Source organism: Dioscorea cayenensis, unplaced genomic scaffold (assembly GCF_009730915.1).
Source record: "Dioscorea cayenensis subsp. rotundata cultivar TDr96_F1 unplaced genomic scaffold, TDr96_F1_v2_PseudoChromosome.rev07_lg8_w22 25.fasta BLBR01000432.1, whole genome shotgun sequence".
Lineage (NCBI taxonomy): Eukaryota > Viridiplantae > Streptophyta > Magnoliopsida > Dioscoreales > Dioscoreaceae > Dioscorea > Dioscorea cayenensis.
Genome location: NW_024086823.1, coordinates 49912 through 72053, shown reverse-complemented (window position 1 = coordinate 72053; position 22142 = coordinate 49912). Strand labels below are relative to the sequence as shown.

Sequence of the window (22142 nt, the reverse complement as noted above, 5' to 3'; positions counted from 1 at the left end):
GCATATTCCCCCTTGCCGCCTCTCGTTTCTCCCTACCACTGCTTCCCTACCTACTGCTCTCGCTCTCAATCCCACAACAAACAACCAACTACTAGCAGCAGTAGTAGCGTCGAAGAAGAAGAAGAAGATGTCCTACTTCATTGGTGTTTCTTCCTTGTATCAGACTCCTTCTTCTCTGGACTTCACCAGAAGGCTCACCCCTTCACCTCTAAATACGTTTGACGGGCCACGCTTCGGTGTGTTCCAGAAGCTCCCCATCACCAAGTCCTTCGAGTCTTGCTGTCGCTCCGTCAGAAGCTCCAGGCCGAATGCTCCTCCGCTTGTCACCTCTGCCATAGCAACCCCTAATTCGGTCCTCAGCGAGGAGGCCTTCAAGGGGCTTAGCGACTTTCTCCAGGTCTTCATTGGAATCAGAGGGAGAAGAGGAAGAGGGTGATTACGGCTCTGATGGCTTCACGTCGGAGGTTGATGGCAATGGAGATGAGGAAAATTCCATTGCTAATCTTGGATTGCCCCAACAGCTCGTCACTTCACTTAACAAACGAGGGATTACCCACCTTTTCCCCATTCAGGTATACGCGTCCACGATATCTACTGACGCACGAGTTGATAATAATTTCTTTTCTTTTGTATTTTCAGATCCCTTGTGTTTGATTAGAAGCAATTCCATGCTTTAAAATTCCCGGGTTGCTACTTGGGTTCTACTTGATTCTTAGTTTTACATGCATGACATATTGCCACTTCGGCGTGTTTCTTTTCTCTGCTGTTTGCATTATCCATGTTCACTTTGATACACCTTTTGCTCAAGTGCTATTATTCCCAGTTTTATCCTCCGTGCTTAAATAACAGTTCCTTTCTCCTTGGAAATGGGACATTTCATAATTGAATAAAGTTACTTTGATTTCATGATGTTTATTTTGAGATTTCACATATAAAACACTTTTGACTGCTCGCAGCATCAGAATACGTGAGGATTATTAGTTGTACTCCCCTAACATAATTGGGAGACACTTCTTTCTTGATCCCTGGATGATAAGTTTGAATTCTGATAATTGCTAGTTTCATGACTTAACTATACTAGGAACTCAAAGTTAGTTCTTTGAATTTTTAAATGAATGGCTCTTAAGGATCTTAGTTTTAACACGGCAAAGCCCTCTTAAAAAACAAGTGCTAAGTCTTTGTGCTGGTGCCCATTTTCTGCTACTATATATTTCATTGCCTTGCCCTTTCAGTATCTGACATGGCTAGTTTGATATAGAGATCCGTGTTAAATCCTGCTTTGGAAGGACGAGACATCATCGCTCGAGCAAAGACTGGAACAGGGAAGACACTTGCATTTGGAATTCCTATCATAAAGCAACTTACTGAAGAAGACCAGGGACGAAGTGTATCAAGGTGTTCCATTCCTTCCTTTAATCATGTGCCTGCTGTTTAACACTTGCTGTTTCTCTTGTTCATGCACATGGTTATCAACTGTGCAGGCGATCAGGTCGTCTTCCTCGTGTCCTAGTTCTGGCACCTACGAGGGAGTTGGCAAAGCAAGTGGAAAAGGAAATTAAGGAATCAGCATCTTATCTTAATACAGTGTGCGTGTATGGAGGTGTATCCTACATCCAACAGCAGTCTGCGCTGGCTCGTGGTGTTGATGTTGTTGTAGGAACTCCTGGTCGGATTATTGACCTGATCAACAGTGGCAATCTTCGGTTGGAGGAAGTGCAGTATTTGGTCCTTGATGAAGCTGATCAGATGCTTGCTGTTGGATTTGAGGAAGATGTGGAAGTCATTTTAGAAAAGTTGCCAACAAAACGTCAAAGCATGCTTTTCTCTGCAACAATGCCTGGTTGGGTGAAAAAGCTGGCTCGAAAATACCTAGATAATCCTCTTACAATTGATCTGGTAAAAGTTACACCCTTGATTCCTGTTATTGCTTTTGCCTGGGTGTGGATTCTATTACTTTCCAATTTTTTCTATGTATGGAAGTCATGTGCCCCTAACATTTCCTGTGTCTGACTGTCTAATGACTTCAGAAATGATGCACATGCCAAAGCTATTAATATGTATGGTGCAAATGATCCAACTCACCTATAAATATGGTTATTTTCTTAGTTAGAAGAAAGTTCCTTTTGCCAAGGATGCGTTTGAGGCCCATGTCTTAGCTGTCTAAGACTAGCTACATAATTTTTCAGTCTTAAGAGGTGGTCAGGTAATTGGTCCACTGTAAATTAGGAATAGTGTCTCTGAAGAAAATGTGAACATGGCCTAAATATATGATTGGTTCTGTTAAAAATAACGGAAACCCCATCTCTTGGCTAGAGATAGGCTATTCAACTTTGCATTTTCTTGCTGCCATGTTAACTGGTAATTATCATGTTATTTTTATATATTTTCCTATTATTATGGGATGTAATTAGAAGATTGATGATGGAAGATTGAATGGTTCTTGTGTTTTTCCTATAGGTTGGCGATCAAGATGAAAAGCTAGCAGAAGGGATTAAACTTTATGCCATACCTACAACCGGAACCTCCAAGCGTACTATTCTTAGTGACTTGATAACGGTATGTTTGTAAAAGTTTTGTTGGATATCATACCTTACAGTGGCAAGTTAATAGTACACTGTGAGTGCCAACAAATAGGTGCATCCTTTGGATGGTTTAAGTTTAACCTGAAGGGGTGTTGCCAAAAAGTTAAAAGCTAAAACTAGTACTGCATGTCTGAGTTGTGTTTTGTAAATTTTGCCAGCTTTGCTCAGCAGATGTTCTGATCAAAAACTTGGTGCAAATGCATGGACTGCATTACATTCGTATTTTGTTTGTCTCATCTGTTGAAGAACAAGATAAATGTTCCCTTCCTGGATAGATTTCTATTTTTCTTTAGAATATAATAGATTCCTTCAGCTTTTTTTTTTATAATTATTTTCCAATTTTTGTTAGTACGCTGCTTTATATTGGCTGATCTTCCTTATCCGCCTTTTGTCTCTTACTGGTAGAAGCAGTTGGGCATCAGTTACTTTTCATGCCTATCTCTCACTGCCTTAACTCAATATGTGACCAGACAACCTGTCCAGATTTAGCAAGCCCTTAGGGTAGGTGGTGGAACTCTTGGGGATCTCTCTCTGTCCCCTTTTGACTCTAAGCAGATATTGGTCTGCTTCCTGATTAATTATTTGAACATCTTTTGCAATGTTCAGTTTACATTTTTGTGTGCTTCCAGTGGATTTTTCTTAAGTGTGATGTTAATAATAATTCTGTATTTTCATGGTTTTCTACTAGGTTTATGCAAAGGGTGGAAAAACCATTGTTTTCACCCAGACAAAACGTGATGCTGATGAAGTCTCAATGGCACTGACTAACAGTATTGCCTCTGAGGCATTACATGGGGATATATCACAACATCAACGAGAGAGGACATTAAATGGGTTTCGTCAAGGGAAGTTCACTGTGCTTGTTGCAACTGATGTTGCTGCTCGTGGTCTTGATATCCCAAATGTTGATCTGGTAAGGCTTTTTACATGGCTTCCATTTTATAGGTTATTGTCTGATGACTTTGTTAAGGCATTGGCATGTTGTTAAAAAGAATCTAACTTTTTGGCAGCCTAAATAGTTATTAGAGAACCACTTCCACAATTGAGAGATGGTAAAGGTCTCCCTCTCCAAATGAGATGTTGAGGTTTTATGGTTGCTTGTCCACATATATCAAAAATAATAATAATAATAATAATAATAATTATTATTATTATTATTATTATTAAAAAAAGGTTAGTGGAATGCCAGGTTCCACAATAATGAAGTGTAGGATGGCAGCTTTTTGAGCCATTGGCTTACAGTTCTGCTGCCCTTGAAAATATTGGTTATTCATACTGAGCATTCGGTTAGCTTTAGCGTTCACCTTTCTGGCATGAGGAAACTGTTATTTAAAAGAAAATAAAATTAAATTGGTATGCGGAAACACACTCTCTAAGTCTAATTTCTTTTTCTTTTTCCTAGCTGCTTATTTTGTCTGTCTAGTGCAGATGCATTTGCTTATCTTGCCTTTACATTTAGAAACAGCTTTCTTGGTCTTTGTTGTTATTACACGTGATTAGGTGAAAAGTTGATACAATGTTTGAGGAAATTTTATGGCCAAGCCTTGTCAGATTCAGAGTTATATTCAAAAGCTTGTAATATGTGTTATACAACCTAGTAACATTTAATGCTTACATTAACTGCGACAGAATATCACATATTATTGACGTCTATATTCCCCTGAATTTGAGCCTTTTTCACATGTTGTCATATTTATGCAAATTTTTGCTGGTTGCAGTCCTCAAATTTGGTGCATTCATTAATTCATAACTAGGAGGGAGAAAGTAAATCTGGCTGTTTCACCTTTAGCTTAGTGCTTTTATTATAACCATTCAAGAGTGTTTATGATTTGCCTCCTGTTTTTTTCCAGATTATTCATTATGAATTACCAAATGACCCAGAAACTTTTGTTCATCGATCTGGTCGCACTGGGCGTGCTGGGAAAGAAGGCACTGCGATCTTGATGTTCACTAGTAGTCAAAGGAGAACTGTCAAGTCCCTTGAGCGTGATGTGGGTTGTCGGTTTGAATTCATCAGCCCACCCCCGATACAAGATGTATTGGAGTCATCTGCAGAGCAAGTTATCGCTACATTGCAGGGTGTACATCCAGAATCCATACAGTTTTTCCTACCAACAGCACAAAAATTGACAGAAAGACAAGGGATGAATGCCCTGGCTGCCGCATTGGCACATTTGAGTGGCTTCTCTCAACCACCCTCATCACGTTCTCTTATTAGCCATGAGCAGGTGGATCCTGAACTGTCGACAATTTTATCACAAAGCTGGAACTTTTGTGCATTATGTCATTTATCAACATAAAAATTAAGTTTGATAAACCTGACTCAGATTATAGTTGGATTGATGCTACTCTTGGATACTAACCAATCTGCCTGCTATTTTATTAGCTGGTGAGATTAAGCCTGAACAATCGAACATTGTTTGCAGTTGCTTTTGACTATGAATAAGTCTTATTGAACCACTTCATTTGAGTTTTCTTAAATGTGGACAAAGCACCGCAAAATAATTTCCTATCAATCCATCTGTTATTGTCTGACATTATGAAAGCTACTTCTTAGAGAGTTGATATTTTGTTTACCAGCCAACAAGTTCATTTGTCATTTGACCTCAAATATGTAGGATGCATTTTAATTTAACTAATAGTGTTTTGAGCAGAAAACCAGCATGTTCTTGGTTGTGCTCAAAATCTATCTTCTCACCTGCTAGAAGAAGTTTAACTTATCTTGTTCTATATCAATGCAGGGGTGGGTAACATTACAATTTACAAGAGAACCAGGAGTTTCAAGAGGGTTTGTCTCTGCAAGATCTGTTACTGGTTTTCTTTCTGATATCTATTCTGCTGCAGCGGATGAAGTTGGAAAAATATACCTGATTGCAGATGATAAGGTATCTGTTCCCTTTTGACGACTGCTAGAATGTAATATTGCAATTAACCTGGCAGGTTTCCTAGATGTTTGCTCTTTGTTAAATTATGTGTGTGATATACACTATAATTAGATCTGAAGATCTGCACTATTTGAAGTTATTACTCATGAAATTTGTTATGCCTATATTCAAACTTGAAAGATGGAGTTACCAATGATCACTATGTTTGTAATTGGTATTAATGAATTTGACCTATTTGCTAGCTGTTTTATTGTTCTTACTGTTGGCCAGCATTCAGATACTATGTTTATTCTTTTGTAGTTGTCTATCTGCATAGCATTAAGGTGGTTTTCTTTTTCAGTCTTCTTTTATAAGATACTGTGATCATGAATCTTCATCTGATTAGTGTTCAAGGCAAGCTTTATCACCTTTTAATTGTATTTCATTTTACTTTATTAGCTGTCCAAGATCATGAAAAGAAATGAGTCTTTTAGATTAATTTTATACTTGCATCCATGTGCTTTACATCTGGTGGCATTAATGAATTGTTCAATTTATTCAGGTTCACGGTGCTGTGTTTGATCTCCCTGAGAAGATAGCGGAAGAATTACTGGATAAGAAGTTGCCCCCTGGAAATACCTTATCTAAGATCACCAAGGTTGTTAGATGTTTTCTGTCTATATATTGCTTTTGCAAATTTGCTTTCTAAATTCTAGTGGCACATGCGTCCTATTGATGTTTGGCTACATTAGTCGCTATGGATAAATCTTATCCCTATCTTTCTCTTCCTCCTTTTCTTTTTTTTCTGAACTATGTGCAATGTTTTTGTTCTCATTAAGCCCTGTGTAGTTTTGGAACATACCTTGCCTGCTTTCTCTAATTGGTTGATTCTATGACTAATCCGGTTTTATTTTGCTCCTTTTCAATTAGCTCCCTCCATTGCAAGATGATGGCCCTCCTAGTGATTATTATGGTCGGTTTTCAAATTCAGACCGTGGTTTCCGAGGTGGTTCTAGGGAACGAGGTTCTAGACGCTCTAGAAGCTGGGGTGGTGAGGACTCTGATAGTGATGACGGATTCCGGCGTGGTGGCCGAAGTTATAGAACTGACAATATCAGGTCTAAGCCCTACAGAGGGGGTGGGGGTGATGATGATTGGCTTATAGGTAGTAGGCGTACCAGCCGGTCATCATCCTTTGGAAGCCGGGACAGGTACTTGAAAGAAGTCACTTTTATGAGTTGCAAATTCTTTTTAAAAAATCATTTTGATAAATTTAAGTAATATAAAATTCTGATCATAATATAACATGCATTTTGATTAACTCGATGGAAATTTTTTATTATACTCAAATTTATTATGATTACAACTATTTGAGTCTACATCTTTTCATTTTTTCAGTGGGTATTATTAATTTTAAAAAAAAAAACTAACCTGTGGCCATATAACTCAATTACTGTTTAGATCATTCATTTTCACTGCATACAACAATGAAAACATAATATTGTTAGCATCAGATCAAATCATGTCTGACTATGAAAGACAATTCTCTTCTATATAAACTAGTTTCCGAGTCTTGTTTACTAAATGTTTTCTTTTCTTAATAATTCCCTTTTTTAAATTCTGTAAACGGAATCCCACAGACAGCAGACTTTAGCACACGTTGGATGTACTGTAACTGTATATATATCTTATGTTGTGTTGATCACTTGGTAGTTGTTGATGATGGGCCTAATCAATGGAATCTGCTAAAGACTCTTCGTATTTGAGTTTTAAGAAGTCAAGACTTTTGAAGTTATTTAAACCTTTCTTGATAAATGTGTTAGTCTGGAAGTGCTAGTTTATGTTTGTCAAAAATAATATGCTTGATATATAGCTAGCCAAGTTGTTTCATCTTTCAAATCCTTTTGTTATTCCTCCAAATGGAAACTATTTCAATAAAATGGTTGAGGTGACTGTTTCAAGTGTTTATAGATATTGCTGATATGATTAACAACTGATATCATTGCTATAAATGTATCTGTGTTTGTTTCAATGTAACAGGAGTTTTCCTGGGGCATGCTTCACTTGTGGCAAATCTGGGCATCGAGCATCTGATTGCCCAAACAAACAACGATACTAGTTATGGACATGGACATCACAACTCTTTGAGGGAAGAAGTCTGGTGCTTATAGCATTTTGCTTTCCAAGATTGGCTAACAATGTTTTGCTGGTTACATAACTGGTGAAATATACTACACTGCAAAGTGAAGGCACAGGAAATTGCTTGAACTTACGGTGGAGAATTTACTGCCTAGTGTTGGATTTGTAGTTTTGATACAGATATCATGTCTGGACGGTGGTGACACAACAATGGCGTATGCTTCTTCATGACACTTATTATTTTCATTTTTTTTTCCTGCGCAAATTGGAATGGCCCTCGAGTTATTTTATTGTACGACTAATGCCTGTACCTGTTGCTCTTATAACTATGAGACTTATTGAACTGCATCATTGTGGCAGAAAGGGGCTCGTGTGGCCCTGCTTTGTGGCAAATGTGTTCTCTTTCTCTTGTTAGTAGTGCGAAGGATGCCCGACCCCCTTTTTTTTGTTTTTTTTAACGACAGGTTTTTTTCTATTAATGATTGAGATAGGCATGGGCGTTTTAGTTCGGAAGGAAATCATGAGAAATTCATGAGTCATTAGAGGTTTTATTAAAATTTATCTTCATGAAACAAGGGCTTTTCAGCGGATTAGGGACAGTGCTTGAGAGGGGTTTTTAAGAGAAATTAATTCTTAAAAGAAGGGTTATTCTGACAATAATCTGTACTTTCAAGGGTTTTCTTATTTTAAAATAAAAAAATAAAAATATTGATTGGGACCCGGGAGTGGCAAAATTCGTATAAAGGTCCTACCGGGAGTCGAACCCAGGTCGCTGGATTCAAAGTCCAGAGTGCTAACCACTACACCATAGAACCGTTAATGTAATTTTGTGTGAATTTATAATATTATATACTATTATAAGGTTAATTTAATTTCGCATCCTCGTATTGGGGGGGGATGGGATTTAGGCATTTTTGGCAGGAGAGGAGAGGAGAGGAGAGGAGAGAGAAGAAGAAGAAGACGATCGGGGATGGCGGAGCTGCTGAGCTTGGGCATCTTGATAGACATCCTGGATGACGAGTGGATGAGAGACACCCTCCCCCACGACGGTATCGGTATCGGTATCCATCTCATCCTTCATTATCATTCTCCATTCATCCATTATCTTTATCTCTTTAATTTGCCCAGATGTCCCGCTGCCCACCGCCATGGCCACCAGACCCGAAGATACCGAGGAAGCAAGTAATTCCTTCCCACTCTTTCTTTCTTTCTTTCTTTCTTTCTTTTGTTTTGCGCTTGCTCCTACTCGTATCCACAAGTACCCATAACACACACACACACACACACTGTGCATCAACAACCCTTGCTTTCACTAAGGATGCGAATCCATCCGCAACCTATGCATGGTTTACTCCACTTACGCACTTACCTATCACTCTTTATTTGGTGGGTTCCTTTAGCTGATGTAGGAATTCGTGTTGATCTCCCAAATCTTGCTCTAATTTAGACTTCAGTTTTGTTTTGCTCTGCCAAATGAAGATAATTTAACCTAGTGATTCATTTCTTTTGTTTCTGGCGTGATTGAAATCTGCATTGCAATTTTAAGCAAGAATGATTGCATGTGCAAAAACTTTCCTCAATTCTCACAAATCCTAAGTTCAGCTACTATTATACAACAAAAATAATTAGGCTGCAAAATATTCACGGTTTCTGCCCAAAAAATGTTATAAATAAGCACTCAAATTTTTTATACCACTAGTTGCTTGATGTTTATTTATTTATTTATTTGTAGTTTTGAAGCTTTTCTATTTCTATTAACCCTGTCAGTTCACACTACCTCATTAGCAGTCACATTCATCAGACATGGTAAAATTCTTGTTCTTAGGTTTTTTTTTTATTATACAGTTTTTTATTTGTTTCCTGTTTACCAGATCAGGAAAGCCAACCAGTAGATGGTGATGCATGGCGTGATCTTGCATTAGAGAACCAATGATCTTCCAATGTTATAGGTAAGAAATAACCAGGTGACACTGCCACACGGAAAGTTCTGAGTACATCTATTGAAATTTTTTTGCAAGAGAAATGACTTTTCATCATGTTTGTGCGTAAATATAACCAAGTTACTTTCTTACTTATTGCCTCTATGGCGCAATGTGGATTAGTAGTCTAGTGGTACTAAACTTATGTTAACAATAAACTAAAGAACTTATGTTAACAATAAACTAAAGAACTTGAGGGTTGTGATGCTGAATTTACTGGTCTGAAGTCTGGAAGGAGAAAGAACAGAGGAAGAGAGGAAGAGATCTAAGGAAGGGATAGAGAAGCAGGAGGAGATAGGGAATAGAAAAAGAGAGAATTATGGAAAATATGGCCAAGATGCCCTTCTTCTCATTACCACTCCCCTTATATAGTTGGTTACAAGGAATCTCTATCATTTGTAACTAATTCTCCAGCCTGGCATATCATCAAACACCTGATGTGCCAGGACACTCTCCCTCCATATCATACTAATGTAAAACTATATCTATTGAGAAATTACAATCATTCATTCAATTATCACTAATTATCCTTGTATTACCCCTCACATAACAAAGTCCTTGAATTTATTACTGTGAGTCCCTTGGTTCCTTCTCATGGATCTCCTGACTACACCCTTGAGTGGCCTGCCTGCAACAATTGCCCCCTCTTTTTCAGCATCCTTGTCCTCAAGGATGAAACCTGGAAAAGTCGAGCAAATATCGTCTTTGTCCTCCCAGGTGGCATCGTCGGCTGATTGTCCCTTCCATTGGATTAAGACCTCCCGGAATGCCCGCTAGATTTTACAATCTCACCTGCTTCAATACTGATTCGTGGATCCGCAATGGATGTCGATCGATAAAAATCATCCGGTAACGGATGAATCATCGTGTTGGGATCCCCGATGAACTTTTTCAACTTGGAAACATGAAATACATTGTGCAACTTGGTGGGATCGAGGAAGTCGAACTCTGTATGCAATCGCGCCAATCTCTCGATATCTGAAATGGCCCATAGAACCTCTTGGCCGCTTTATGTGAACTACGCCTCAGGGAGGTGCAGCGGTATGGTTGCAACCTTAATAGCACCCGCAAATACCTTGGTTAAATTGGACATCCGTCCTTTTGGCATTGGCTTGGTTACACATCCGCGCTGAGGCTGCGTTTTTAAATTCTCCCGAAAGCGAAAGTATCCCGAGTCGCTCCGAGAGAATCTCATCCACCGGCAGACCGAGGGACGCTCGACCAAAGTAATCTTGCAATGAAGGAGGTGTTTCGTCCAAACACCGCCTCATACGGAGTCATTTTGATTCTTTCGAATGCCATGATGAGTTGTAATGCCACTCAGCCCATTAAGTAAATACTTGGTCCATTGTCGAGGGTGATCGGAGGTGAAACACCGCAAGTAGTCCTCTAGATACCGATTTAAAACCTCTGTTTGGCCATCTGTTTGTGGATGGTATGCGCTGCTTGTGGCAAGCATCGTTCCTTGGAGTGTAAACAACGCTCGCCAGAACTTGCTCATGAAGATAGGATCTCGATCAGAGATAATTTGGGCCGGCGGACCATGTAATTTGATCACATCCCGAACCAACAGCTCAGCAACCTGTGGCGCAGTGAAAGTCGGCCCCAATGCGTAGAAATGCCCTGCTTAGACAACCGATCAACAACAACCATGACCCGCTGTTTTCCTCCTCGAAGGAGGTAAGCCGATGATAAAATCCATTGACACCGAGTGCCAAATTTTTCCCTCGAATTGGCGGTGAAGTTTGCGAGTAATCCGTAAGGTGCTCTGCTCAATGGTTTGACCCCCGACACTTCAACACACTTGGAGACAAAGTTACGCGCCGTCTTTCGCGAGTTCCGACTAAAAACATACTCGCCACACGTAGCTTGTCCTCTGTGTTCTGCGATGTCCACCAGTAGGGTGAATGGAACTCGGCAACAAGGAGCGGTTGAAGAGTCGAATTGGCGAACCCAAATCCTCCCTTTAAAAACAACAAGCCCTCCCCGACCAGGAAGTTAGGATGTTTCCTGGATTACTCGTGATCGATTCAATAGTGCCACCGTGATCCGGATGGGATTTTATAAGCTCGTCGAATAGCATCCCATAGAATCGGTTGGGGATGCGATTCGAGAACAGAGCATGGCGGGATACTCGAGCTACTCGCGAGGCGCGTCACTGAGCCATTGAGAATGCCGGGCTTGTATTCTATATCAAAATCAAACCCCACCAACTTGCAAAGCCATCTTTGCTGCTCCGGTGTCTGAATTGTCTGATGCATCAATGCGCGCAGGCTCTGGTGATCTGTTTGAATAGTAAACCGGCGTCCCAGTAGATATTGACGCCATTTCTTCACAGCCTCGGTGATGGCAAACATCTCCACGGCATAGGTTGATCTGCTTGGAGTCTGGATGTCAATTGTTTACTATAGTATGCAATGGGATGTCCATTTTGGAGAAAAATCGCTCCTACTCCAGTTCCAGAAGCATCCGTTTGTACAACAAACGGCTGAGTGAAATCGGGTAATTGCAATACTGGTGTTTGGGTGAGTGCATACTGGAGTTCCTGAAAAGCTCGAGTTCTTGTCACGTGACTGGACAAAGGCATCTTTTACGAGAAGCTACATCGAAAGGCTTTCGCTAATTTGGAGTAATTAGCAACAAATCTTGATAATACCATAAAGCCCACGGGAATCCCACGAGCGCCTTTAATGTTTCCCGGGAATTGGCCACTCTTTGATGGCCCGAATCTTGTCGGGATCTCTGACTCCTTCCACGGGAGATCACATGGCCCAGATAGCCAATTGTTGTGCGACTGAATTCACATTTAGAAACCTTAGCAAAGAGCCGGTGAAGTCGTGAGTCGGAAAAGACCTCACGAATGTGCCGCAAATGTGAATTCAATCCCGAGCTGAGCGAGAATGTCATCAAAAATTAGGACAAATTTCACGGAGGACTTGCACGAATGTTGAATTCATAAGGGAGTTGAAAGGTCGACTGCGCGTTTGTCAATCCGAACGAGCATCACGAGAAACTCGTAGTGGCCTTAGTGTGTCCGGAATCTTTGTCTTCTCTACGTCTTCGGGGATGAATTCTAACTTGGTGGTACCCGGCCGAAGATCTAGCTTGAGAAAACCTGGCGCCATTCACCTCATCAAGGAGCTCCTTCATCGTGGGAATGGGAAAAGCGGTCCTTCACCGTCACGTCGATTCGGGCGCTCGTAGTCGGCGCGAGAATCGCCAAGTACCATCTTTCTTCTTCCCATGAGGAGCACCGCGATGAGAATGGTCGGTGCTCGGTCTAATGATGCCCCTCTGCTAGCATCTCCCCATCGATTTCTCAATTTTCGGACTTACGAAAGTGTGGATATCGGCATGAGCTTAACGCTCACCGGGTTGGATCCCGGAGATCAAAGGAATGCGGTGATCGTGTTTCCTCGCCGTGATAGGCGGTCGGGCGGTGAAGATATCTTCATTCTCTCGAGAATCTTTGTTAGGCCATCGAGGAAGCGCACGGGGCATTAGATCCAATTTAGGAAATGGGTCCATGTGAGTTGGTTCAACGCGTGAGTTGGAAGAAGCGTGATGTGTTTGGGTCCGATTTTTACGAAAAAAAGCGGGTCTAGCCACATCATATTATGAACGGCCCAACCCTCAAGTCGGACCCGTTGGCCCAAATAATCAAACTCCATGTACATCTCGGTGTAGTCGAATATAACCGGTCCAAATTAGACGTAGCCATCTGCACTCCCCAAAACAATGTCCGCACTATAGATTGGAAGTAAAAATCAAGTCTCTCTGTGAATGTGGTCTCACCGACCAGTAACTTGATTTCGAGCACGACCCCATACTTGGAACCGCATCCCCATTTCCTACTGTGACTCGCAGGTATGAAAGTGGATTAACAACGGTGAAGATGATTGGCCGACTTTTGTTTGCACAAAAATTGTTTGTTGATCCTCCATCAATAAGAACGATGACTCCTTGGCGTTGATCGATCCCGCGATCTTGTGGTCGATGGGACCACTTGCCCGATGAAGAGCATGGAATGAAATACCCGGGTGAATCGGGTGGATCCTTGTACTTCCCATTCCTCCGCCTCCGCGATCGCGATTCCCGGAGATGGGGATTCCCAGTAGCAGATCGTCCTCCATCGAAGGATCCTCCTCCTCCACTAGCAAACAAAGGAATTGAGCTGGTTTACATCGGTGACCAGGGGTGAACTTGGCGTCACAATTATAACAAAGTCCCTTCTCTCGCCGGGCCGCCATTTCTGTCGTCGTGAGACGCTTGATAGGCAAGGGTGCGCAGCGTTGAGTGGAGGGTTAGTTACTGATTGATGAGCCTGCTGTGTAAGCAATGGTACATGAGGACGATGGAACGGGACCCGATTCACTCCAAATCTGCTTGCCCGTAGCTTATCATCTACCAGCTTCGCCATACCGACGGCGTCATGAAGATCACTGGGCTTCAGTAAGTAGAGTTCACTCTGGATCTCTTCACGTAGTCCTGATAAGAAACAATTTAAGAGACTTTGTTGGCTCAGACCAGTGACCCTAGTGGACAGACATTCAAATTCCTGCAAATAAGCCATAAGAGATGATGACTGTTTGAGCTTAAAGAGGTCGCCCTCATGGTTCATGTATGAAGACGGACCAAATCGGAGCTCGATTTTTGCGAACAAAAATCGTTCAATTTGTAAGTCGACCCGTCGGATGGAGCCAGCTGGAACCACTCGCGGAGCAGGGACCCTGACCATATAGAACGCCGCTGATGTCGAGGCGTTGATCTTCGGAATTTGGTGGAAAGTGAAGAAATGATTGATCCGAAATAACCATCCAAGGATGTTTTCTCCGGCAAAAGAAAGGAACCTCGATTGCCGGGTAATCGGGTTGATGGCATAGAAAGGTCGACATCTCACCGAAGATGACAAGTGGGATGAGAATTGGTGTTGTGAGGTACCTGAATTATGGATCGGTAACGGCAGAAGGGGTGGGGAAGAGATCGGGGGTCTATCGATCTGTCGTAACTTTCGAGCATCATCTCCGCCATCACCGCTATCATTGGGCGAGCCCGAGAGCTTCTAAGAATATCGACAGATTCCTCGTGACTCTTCTTCATCACCTCGAACGTCTCCGAATGTTGCTGGACTGTCGAACAGAGCATCTCGAGTTGTGGAAATACCGAATCGAAACGAGCGAGTTGCTCAGCCATCGAAGACAGTTGCTCCTCCATAGCTCTCGCTCTGGTCTTCATTCCATCCGCCATCTGGAATCTCTCAACGAAAGCACCAAATTGATGCTGAATTTACTGGTCTGAAGTTCTGGAAGGAGAAAGAATAGAGGAAGAGAGGAAGAGATCTAAGAAAGGGATAGAGAAGCAGGAGGAGATAGGGAATAGAAAAAGAGAGAATTATGGAAAATATGGCCAAGATGCCCTTCTTCTCATTACCACTCCCCTTATATAGTTGGTTACAAGGAATCTCTATCATTTGTAACTAATTCTCCATCCTGGCATATCATCAAACACCTGATGTGCCAGGACACTCTCCCTCCATATCATACTAATGTAAAACTATATCTATTGAGAAATTACAATCATTCATTCAATTATCACTAATTATCCTTGTATTACCCCTCACATAACAAAGTCCTTGAATTTGTTACTGTGAGTCCCTTGGTTCCTTCTCATGGATCTCCTGACTACACCCTTGAGTGGCCTGCCTGCAACAGGTTGTCAGAATCCATTGCTTGAATCTAGTTTGATGAAAGCAATTGTTGTTAATTTTGTGAAGCAGCTCCTTGGATATGCTGAGCAATAATTTCTTTCACTTTAATGAATTGGCACATATGAAATTCTTCTGCTGCAAACTTTTTTTAGACATTAGAGTCGAGAGTGTTATAGCCTTTTTCAGTTGTTTTAAGCTGATTTTTTTTGCTCACCTGTGTTTCCTTTGTGATTCTGTTAATGACATTGTACTTGGTAAGATCTTTTGCTCATTTTGTTGATCTATATAAAAAGTGCCAAATTTACAGAGTCCATGATTTCTAGCTTATTCCTATTTTGAGGGCAGTTATTGAGCTTTGTTACAAAGCTGAATTTTACATGGATCTATAAATACAGAACTTTGTTATTTATATATATATATATATATATTTATTTATTTTATATTTTATATTTTTTGCTATATATATATATATTTATTGAGATCTGAATGAATGTATTGAAAACAGAAATGAAGAAATGTGTTTGCAATAAACAACCTTACCACCTATGCTCTATGATATGTCACTATGGTGATACTTTGTCTATTCTTTTAACCACAGTATGTTGGTGCCTTGTTGAATTAAATTATTGCCTATTTTGAAGTCAAAACAACCTTATCTGATTCCACTGCCATTTGCATACTTGCATACTTGTTTTTTTTAACTTTACTATTTATCTTGTAGGGTATCTATTGTATTCCATGGCTGGAGAAGTCTATGAGATCATATTCATTATTTGCTGGTCTTGTATTTCAACCGCTGACTTTCGGGCAACTGCTGGACTCTTTGAATATTTGGAAAATCAAACTGGTCCTTCTTTTACTGAAGCTTAATTAAAAATTTTATCAATCAAGTTAAATGTTATTTTGGCTCAATATCAAAATTTAGGAAATCCAACTTGGTTGTTTATGTGAGATGGTATCATATGGTTTGTGACCTAATAAATGACCTCCATGATACAGGCACAGATAGAAGTTTTTTATCATTCCTTCTTCTAAGTATGATTTTGATGATCTCATTATGGTATTTTTTAGTTCTTTTAACTTCTAGATAATATCCAACTTAAAGAGTACTTTATTCTTGTCTACCTAGTCATGCAACTTGGTAGGTATTGATAATACATCAAGAATATTTTATTGCCATGATCGTCAATATATTTTATCAGACCTAATCAAAGCTCACGAGCTGGTTACTTGTTACAGTATAGACTTCCTCCACTTCTGATGATTGTGCTATGAACATCACTTCTACGAAAAGTATGTACAGATACTTGTGATACTTGTGCACTCCTAAAACATGTTCATGGAACAGTTTTTAAGAAATGGTGTTATGGATACAAGGAAAAATCTGAAAGAACCGAACAGGGAACTAAAAGGATAAAGGCTTAATGTTGGCCCGGAAGTCCTTGAGCTGAATATTACAAGATATGCTACATCACATCAAAGCTTGATTTGACTTTACAAGAATTTGCCTTTGTGCTAATGTGCACATTTTTGTTTTTATGCTGGATTTTTTTTATTCCTTGTGACCTAATGTAATGTTATAGGTAGGCACCATGTCAAATTAAGTAATGAGATTGCTGATTACACATATATTTCGATATTATAAGTTGTAGGAATGGTGATTGCTGATTTTCCACTTAGTGACTGAATCTTCAACCATAATGTCATATTGGTGATGTTACTATTTAATTTATTATTTTAGAGATGAAGTTTTCTCAAGAAAACTGAACTTGATAGGAATAATCATAAAGTTTGCTTGAGAGCTGTGTTTAGATGGACCCTAGCAGAAATTGTGATTTATGTCCCATCTAGTATTAATAGCCTTGTCCTTGCTATGCTTGGCTTACTAGCGAGGAATCACATCAAGTATCCCAATTTGAGGAATTTCCTCCCTGACTACTATATTATGTTACTCATATTTTTTTATCAGAATTTCTTGTTTTTGTCTTCATTTTTTTGGTTTCCGATTGAAGGACTGTATGTGGAACTTGGAAGTACAAATTTTAGATTATCCAAATTGATTTAATTGCAATAAGGATGTGTTATTTGAGATATCTTGATGGGATCAAATAAAGAGTAACCCTTCGGTCATTTGTCATTGTGAATTTGTTTAACTTTAACTCATGTCTTGTTGCCTATTGTACTGGGTACTCTTGACCAACTGAAATACTTATGCTTGGCTTGTCAAAGTGTTATATCTTTCCCCTTGGGAAATTGTTGCCTCCAGCCATAAAAGGATGAGATGTAATCTCTACTTCTGCTGGTTGTGTCTCTAACTGAATTTATTCAATTTAAATGCTACTGTGGGAGTTCCTGAGAATCAGATGGTTTTCTTTTTCTTCAGTCTATCCATCAATGAGGGCATTAGGTCATTCAGCAGGAAAGAAGAGTTTATTTGATAGATGGATGCCTAAAAAGCCAAAGAACTGTTGCATTAGAAGTCTATGAAATACCTGCAATAGGTCAGTTGTGACTCAGTTGGATTGGCTGAAGTTGCTATTAATATCTTTTTGCTTTGGACCATTTTTTTTTCCCTTTTTTCATTCTATCTGTTCCATCTTCCAGTCAGGCCAACCAAATCAAACCCTGCTGTGAATTGATGGCTGAAGAGGGAAAATTATGTAATGAAGATTAGTAGCATTCCTTAATAACAGTGTTGTTGGCATCATGTGCTAATCCCTTATCTGTGCACATGCTAAAATAAATGAGTTTTATTTTCTTGATATTATTATTTTCATGGTTTATCTGCCTGCTATGATGTTGTATAGATGAGAGTCTCACCCATCCTTAAAGAGTTGTCAGTTACATATGATCAAGTAAAATTGATTAACCAAGCATTTAACAATCTCGTCTGAGTATTAGAGGTTTCATTTAATTTTAAATTGGATAGGCCTCCTTTAGTCTTTGTTAGTCTAAATTCCTTGTGTCACATTGCTGTAGTTATATATCAAATAACTTGTTTTGCCCCGTGCATATTTTTGGCCTGCAAAATGCATCAGTTCTGATTTTAATTTCAGAAAAAAAAATTTTGGTCCAATGTTTTCGTGCCAGATCTAGATCAAGGTATGGGTTTGGGCAAGGATTTTGCACAATCACTTGCAATCCTAGGAAGAAAAAAGTCCTTTTCTGGTTGAAACTCTGTATCTTTTAGGTGTGTGAAAGCATTGATTTCTTCCATAATGCCATTGTCTGTGTTGCAGTGAAATTTCCCATTTAAGTGGAGTTTGTTGGTCTTGTGACTTCCTGTACGCGACCAGAAACATTTTAGTTTCTAATTATGCAATGTTGTGTCAGGCTCCAGTTATTATGTGTCTGGTATTTTTTATGTTATGTAGTGCAAATATTGGGACAAAATTTGAGATGGTAGATTCATTTCAATTTAGAATGGTGCTTTTGTTTCTTTAGAAAGTTTAACTGAGTTGTTACTTGATTTCTGCCCTGAGGCCGTTGGTCTTAAAAATATCTAAATCTGCTGTCGTGGCAACTGATTGTAACTCCACTTATCAAATCAATATGTACATCCATTGTTATAGGACCCAATTGGATTTATGGTAACTAAAATGTCAAGTTGACATTCAGCAATTTGTATGCATCTCCAGAAATTTCTCCATACCTTGTTGAGAATTTACAAGTACTTCTCCGGAAGTATGATATCGCTCGCAGGTACAGTGTGGTAATTGTCTTGAGTCTAGAAGAAAGCTGCTGGGTTATCCCTGGGATAAAAAATTCTTTTATTTGGTAAGACTCTCAGCCTCCTGCTTTTATTCTCTATTATTATTATTATTATTATTATTATTATTATTATTATTATTATTATTATTATTGTTATGGTAGACCACATCATTTCTTGCATCGTGTATACCTTTTGCTTTCCTTACCTACCGAAAGTGTTGAATTTATCATTTCCTTGTTTTTGCCCCCTGTTACTGATTTTAAAATATTTTTCCTTGAGGTATAAGACTACATGTAAGCGCCTCCGGAAGCAGGCTGTGAATTGTGCTGGATATTAAATCTGGTTTCTGGAAATAAACACAAATTTTATTAGGACGACTTAAGCATAGCAAAACCGTGTACAGATTGTTTCCTGGGTATTACCGTAGCAAGAATTGTTTTGTTTGTTTTAATAGTTGGATGGATGCCCTGGGGAATATTGTAAGGGGCCGGCTTGTAGGTGGCCTGTCAGCCTTCAAGCGTTGAGCTTTCAATATTTTATTTTATTTTCCTTTATTTCCTTTTCATGTAAGACAAGGGAATAGACAAGCAAGTAAAAAATAAGAAAAGAAAATGAAGGTTTTGTTGGTGATAGCTTAACCTTGAATGTCTATCATATGTAGGATCAATAAGCTATGATGAATTCCATTCCTAATAGTGAATGTAATCCTTGTGTGGAATATGAAAAACTCTTATGTGCCTATCCATATATAATAGGGGAACTGATTTTTGTGTGTAACCCTAGTTTGCTGATGTTTTTCCTCTGTGATCGTTAGAGATGGGCTTTTGTTAATATTTATTCATCCATTAATATATTTTTTCCAGAAATGAAACTCAAAAGGTGATACAGATTGAAATAGGACAATTGTTATTTGAATTTTTAGATCAATTCAATTTAATTCAATTGTTGAGTGTAAAGCAAAAGAAAAGGAAAAAACAACTATAGTAGAGTTATATATACAATTAATGAGGATCTCCTTATTATAGTTAGACATCACGGCACCCTTTTTCTTTTTTCTTCTCTTGTGTTTTTTGGTTTACTTGAGTAGGCAGGGGACCTATGTGCCTGTGGTAGTACTGGTTTTCATTCTCGGTTTTTAACTTGAAGTTCCGACGCATGCAGAAACATAGGATCCAAGCACACGGACGAAACCGGCGATGGCTCGCAGCTGATTGATCGCGGCTTGGACGCCAACATGCGAGTCGCTACCCTCCACGTCTACAATGAAGACATAGTCAAAGTATCTTGTGGCGCCGACCACCCCGTCCCTTTGCACAAGCCTGACCGGGTTCGACCGGTTCGGGCGGTGCTGGACGCGGGTCACCCTAACTCCTCGGCTCTCGAAGGCCCACATGGCCTGGAATAGATCGGATACACCTCTTTCCAGAGAAAAGGCCACCGTGGTTTTATGGGCCCCACCGCTGGATCTTGGTGGCGGCGAGCATGTCTTTGAGCCCAGGCCCATACCCAACTGGAGGAAGCGGTTATAGTTACCGGCCCTCCTGTCCTGGAAGTTGCGTTCCAGTACTTGGAGCCCGAACTCGCTGGCCGCGATCTCGCTCCCGATGACGGCGGTGTCGGCGATCCGGTTCTCGGCCACGAATTGGGCGGCTTCGGCAGCGTTGGAAACCTCCTCGACCTCCACGCCCAGAGCTCGGAGTCCCTCCGCGCAGTGGGATAGGGCCTGTGGGTGGCTGACAACACGGCGGAGACCGGATCTCTGAACGCCCGGGAGGGAAAGCAGGCAGTGGTTGACAGGGAGGATAAGCTCTCCAACGATCCGTACGGCTGGGTGACGGAGGAGGAGATCAAGGTTGCGATCGATGGGGCCGTCGAGGGAGTTCTCGGCGGGGACGACGGCGCGGTCGGCGGTACGGTCCTCAAGAGCAGAGAAGGCATCCTCCATGTTAACACAAGGAAAGGCCTCGGAGGCGAGGAAGGAAGGGGGAAAGGCCATGGTGGCGGCCTCCTGGCAGTAGGAGCCGCGGACACCCTGGTAGGCTACGCGGACGGGACGGCCGTGGTGACCGGGGGAGACCGGGGGATCAGACTCCCTGAAAAGGCGCTCGAGACCGGCAACGGCCATCTCGAGGCCGAGAAGTGAGGCCAGCTCCTCTGCGGTTCGCATGGGGGATTTAGAGAAGAGATCAGGAGACGAGGTGGAAGGAGAGGATGTGCGGAGGGCCCTGACGGATGTAGTAGTAGTAGTAGTAGTAGTACAAGTCATAGGAATAGAGGAGGTGGAGTTGCTGCTGCTGCTGCTGCTGCTCATCTTCTTGCATGAAGGAGAGACAGCAGGCAGGAAGCATCCAGAAGGGTAAAACCTAAGGGCCATCAATGGATGGCTTCTTGTTTTTGCTCGTTAAACTACCTAGCTAATGAACAATCAGAAAGCTTTCTTTTTTTTTTACTGAATTATTATTTCTCTAATTTTGCCCAGAGATCTTTGTTAAGGATCTCTGGCTAAAGAGAAGGGTTGGGGCAGGAGGAGTATATATATTATGATGAATAGGCAACTGAGTTGAAGGCTTGAAGGTTTTCCCTGTAGAGGGTGGTTGGTGTGGTAGGTGGTGGCATGAGAAAGAGAGCGTTCGCGCGTGTGCCGTGCGCTCTTGTGTGTGAACGTGCCTGCTTGGTCTCCTATTCTTTCCTTCCTTCTTTCGTTCTTTCTTTTTCGTCATTGTTATTATTATTATGATTATAAATTTGTCTTATGAGCACGAGAATTTTAGGTGACGACTCAGCAGGGTCAGGGTCAGGGTCCGGGTCCGTCCCATTTAGAGGGGCCACGGGCCAGTTTTTTGAGCCCGGCCCGCCAGGGTCCTCTTTGCTAAAAGCCGGACCCGGAACCAGCCTGGGCTAACCCCACTTTTAGTTTTATCCCGATAGCCGAGAGGACTCAGACGCACTACTTGTGCAAGCTCTGACCTCTTCCTCTGCCTGGCCCAACCCTGCTTAATTAATATTTAAGTTTCGTCCTTTTGGGTTGGATTGGCTAATTTATCATGTTGGACCCATGATTATTATTATTATTATTATTATTATTATTATTATTATTATTATGGTAATCTGATTTTTTTTATTCGTCGTCTTGTTTTCATGTATATAATGTATTCCTTT

The 22142-nt window shown here is 40.7% G+C and overlaps 3 protein-coding genes and 1 non-coding gene across 4 annotated transcripts; 2 read left to right on the top strand and 2 right to left on the bottom strand.

The window, feature by feature from the left end:
* Positions 1 to 32: 32 nt before the first annotated feature.
* Positions 33 to 7978, top strand: LOC120254388 (DEAD-box ATP-dependent RNA helicase 3, chloroplastic). The gene is given in 11 exon segments (XM_039262493.1): positions 33 to 394; positions 396 to 572; positions 1259 to 1395; positions 1482 to 1896; positions 2458 to 2556; positions 3271 to 3495; positions 4433 to 4810; positions 5324 to 5467; positions 6009 to 6104; positions 6377 to 6657; positions 7487 to 7978. Coding segments are annotated over 11 exon segments (2298 nt in total). The 5' UTR covers positions 33 to 127; the 3' UTR covers positions 7566 to 7978.
* A 350-nt stretch (positions 7979 to 8328) lies between these two features.
* TRNAQ-UUG lies at positions 8329 to 8400 on the bottom strand. The gene has a single exon. It is a non-coding gene; the product is annotated as a tRNA-Gln (tRNA).
* An 86-nt stretch (positions 8401 to 8486) lies between these two features.
* LOC120254375 (anaphase-promoting complex subunit 13) lies at positions 8487 to 16306 on the top strand. The gene is made up of 4 exons (XM_039262480.1): positions 8487 to 8634; positions 8714 to 8767; positions 9457 to 9534; positions 15993 to 16306. The coding sequence occupies exons 1-3, from the start codon at positions 8556 to 8558 to the stop codon at positions 9516 to 9518; spliced, it is 195 nt and encodes a 64-aa protein (XP_039118414.1). The 5' UTR covers positions 8487 to 8555; the 3' UTR covers positions 9519 to 9534; positions 15993 to 16306.
* Positions 16307 to 20118: 3812 nt separating this feature from the next.
* Positions 20119 to 21357, bottom strand: LOC120254380 (arogenate dehydratase 3, chloroplastic-like). The gene has a single exon (XM_039262483.1). It carries the CDS (start codon positions 21355 to 21357, stop codon positions 20119 to 20121), a length of 1239 nt encoding a protein of 412 aa, XP_039118417.1.
* Positions 21358 to 22142: the final 785 nt, after the last annotated feature.

Excerpts from the sequence above, each read along its gene's own strand:
- LOC120254375 (XM_039262480.1), top strand. The coding sequence starts at position 8,556 with ATGGCGGAGCTGCTGAGCTTGGGCATCTTGATAGACATCCTGGATGAC. Across the intron at positions 8,635-8,713 it reads AGACACCCTCCCCCACGACG|ATGTCCCGCTGCCCACCGCC; the intron begins GTATCGGTATCG and ends TAATTTGCCCAG. Across the intron at positions 8,768-9,456 it reads CGAAGATACCGAGGAAGCAA|ATCAGGAAAGCCAACCAGTA; the intron begins GTAATTCCTTCC and ends CCTGTTTACCAG.
- LOC120254380 (XM_039262483.1), bottom strand. The coding sequence starts at position 21,357 with ATGGCCCTTAGGTTTTACCCTTCTGGATGCTTCCTGCCTGCTGTCTCT.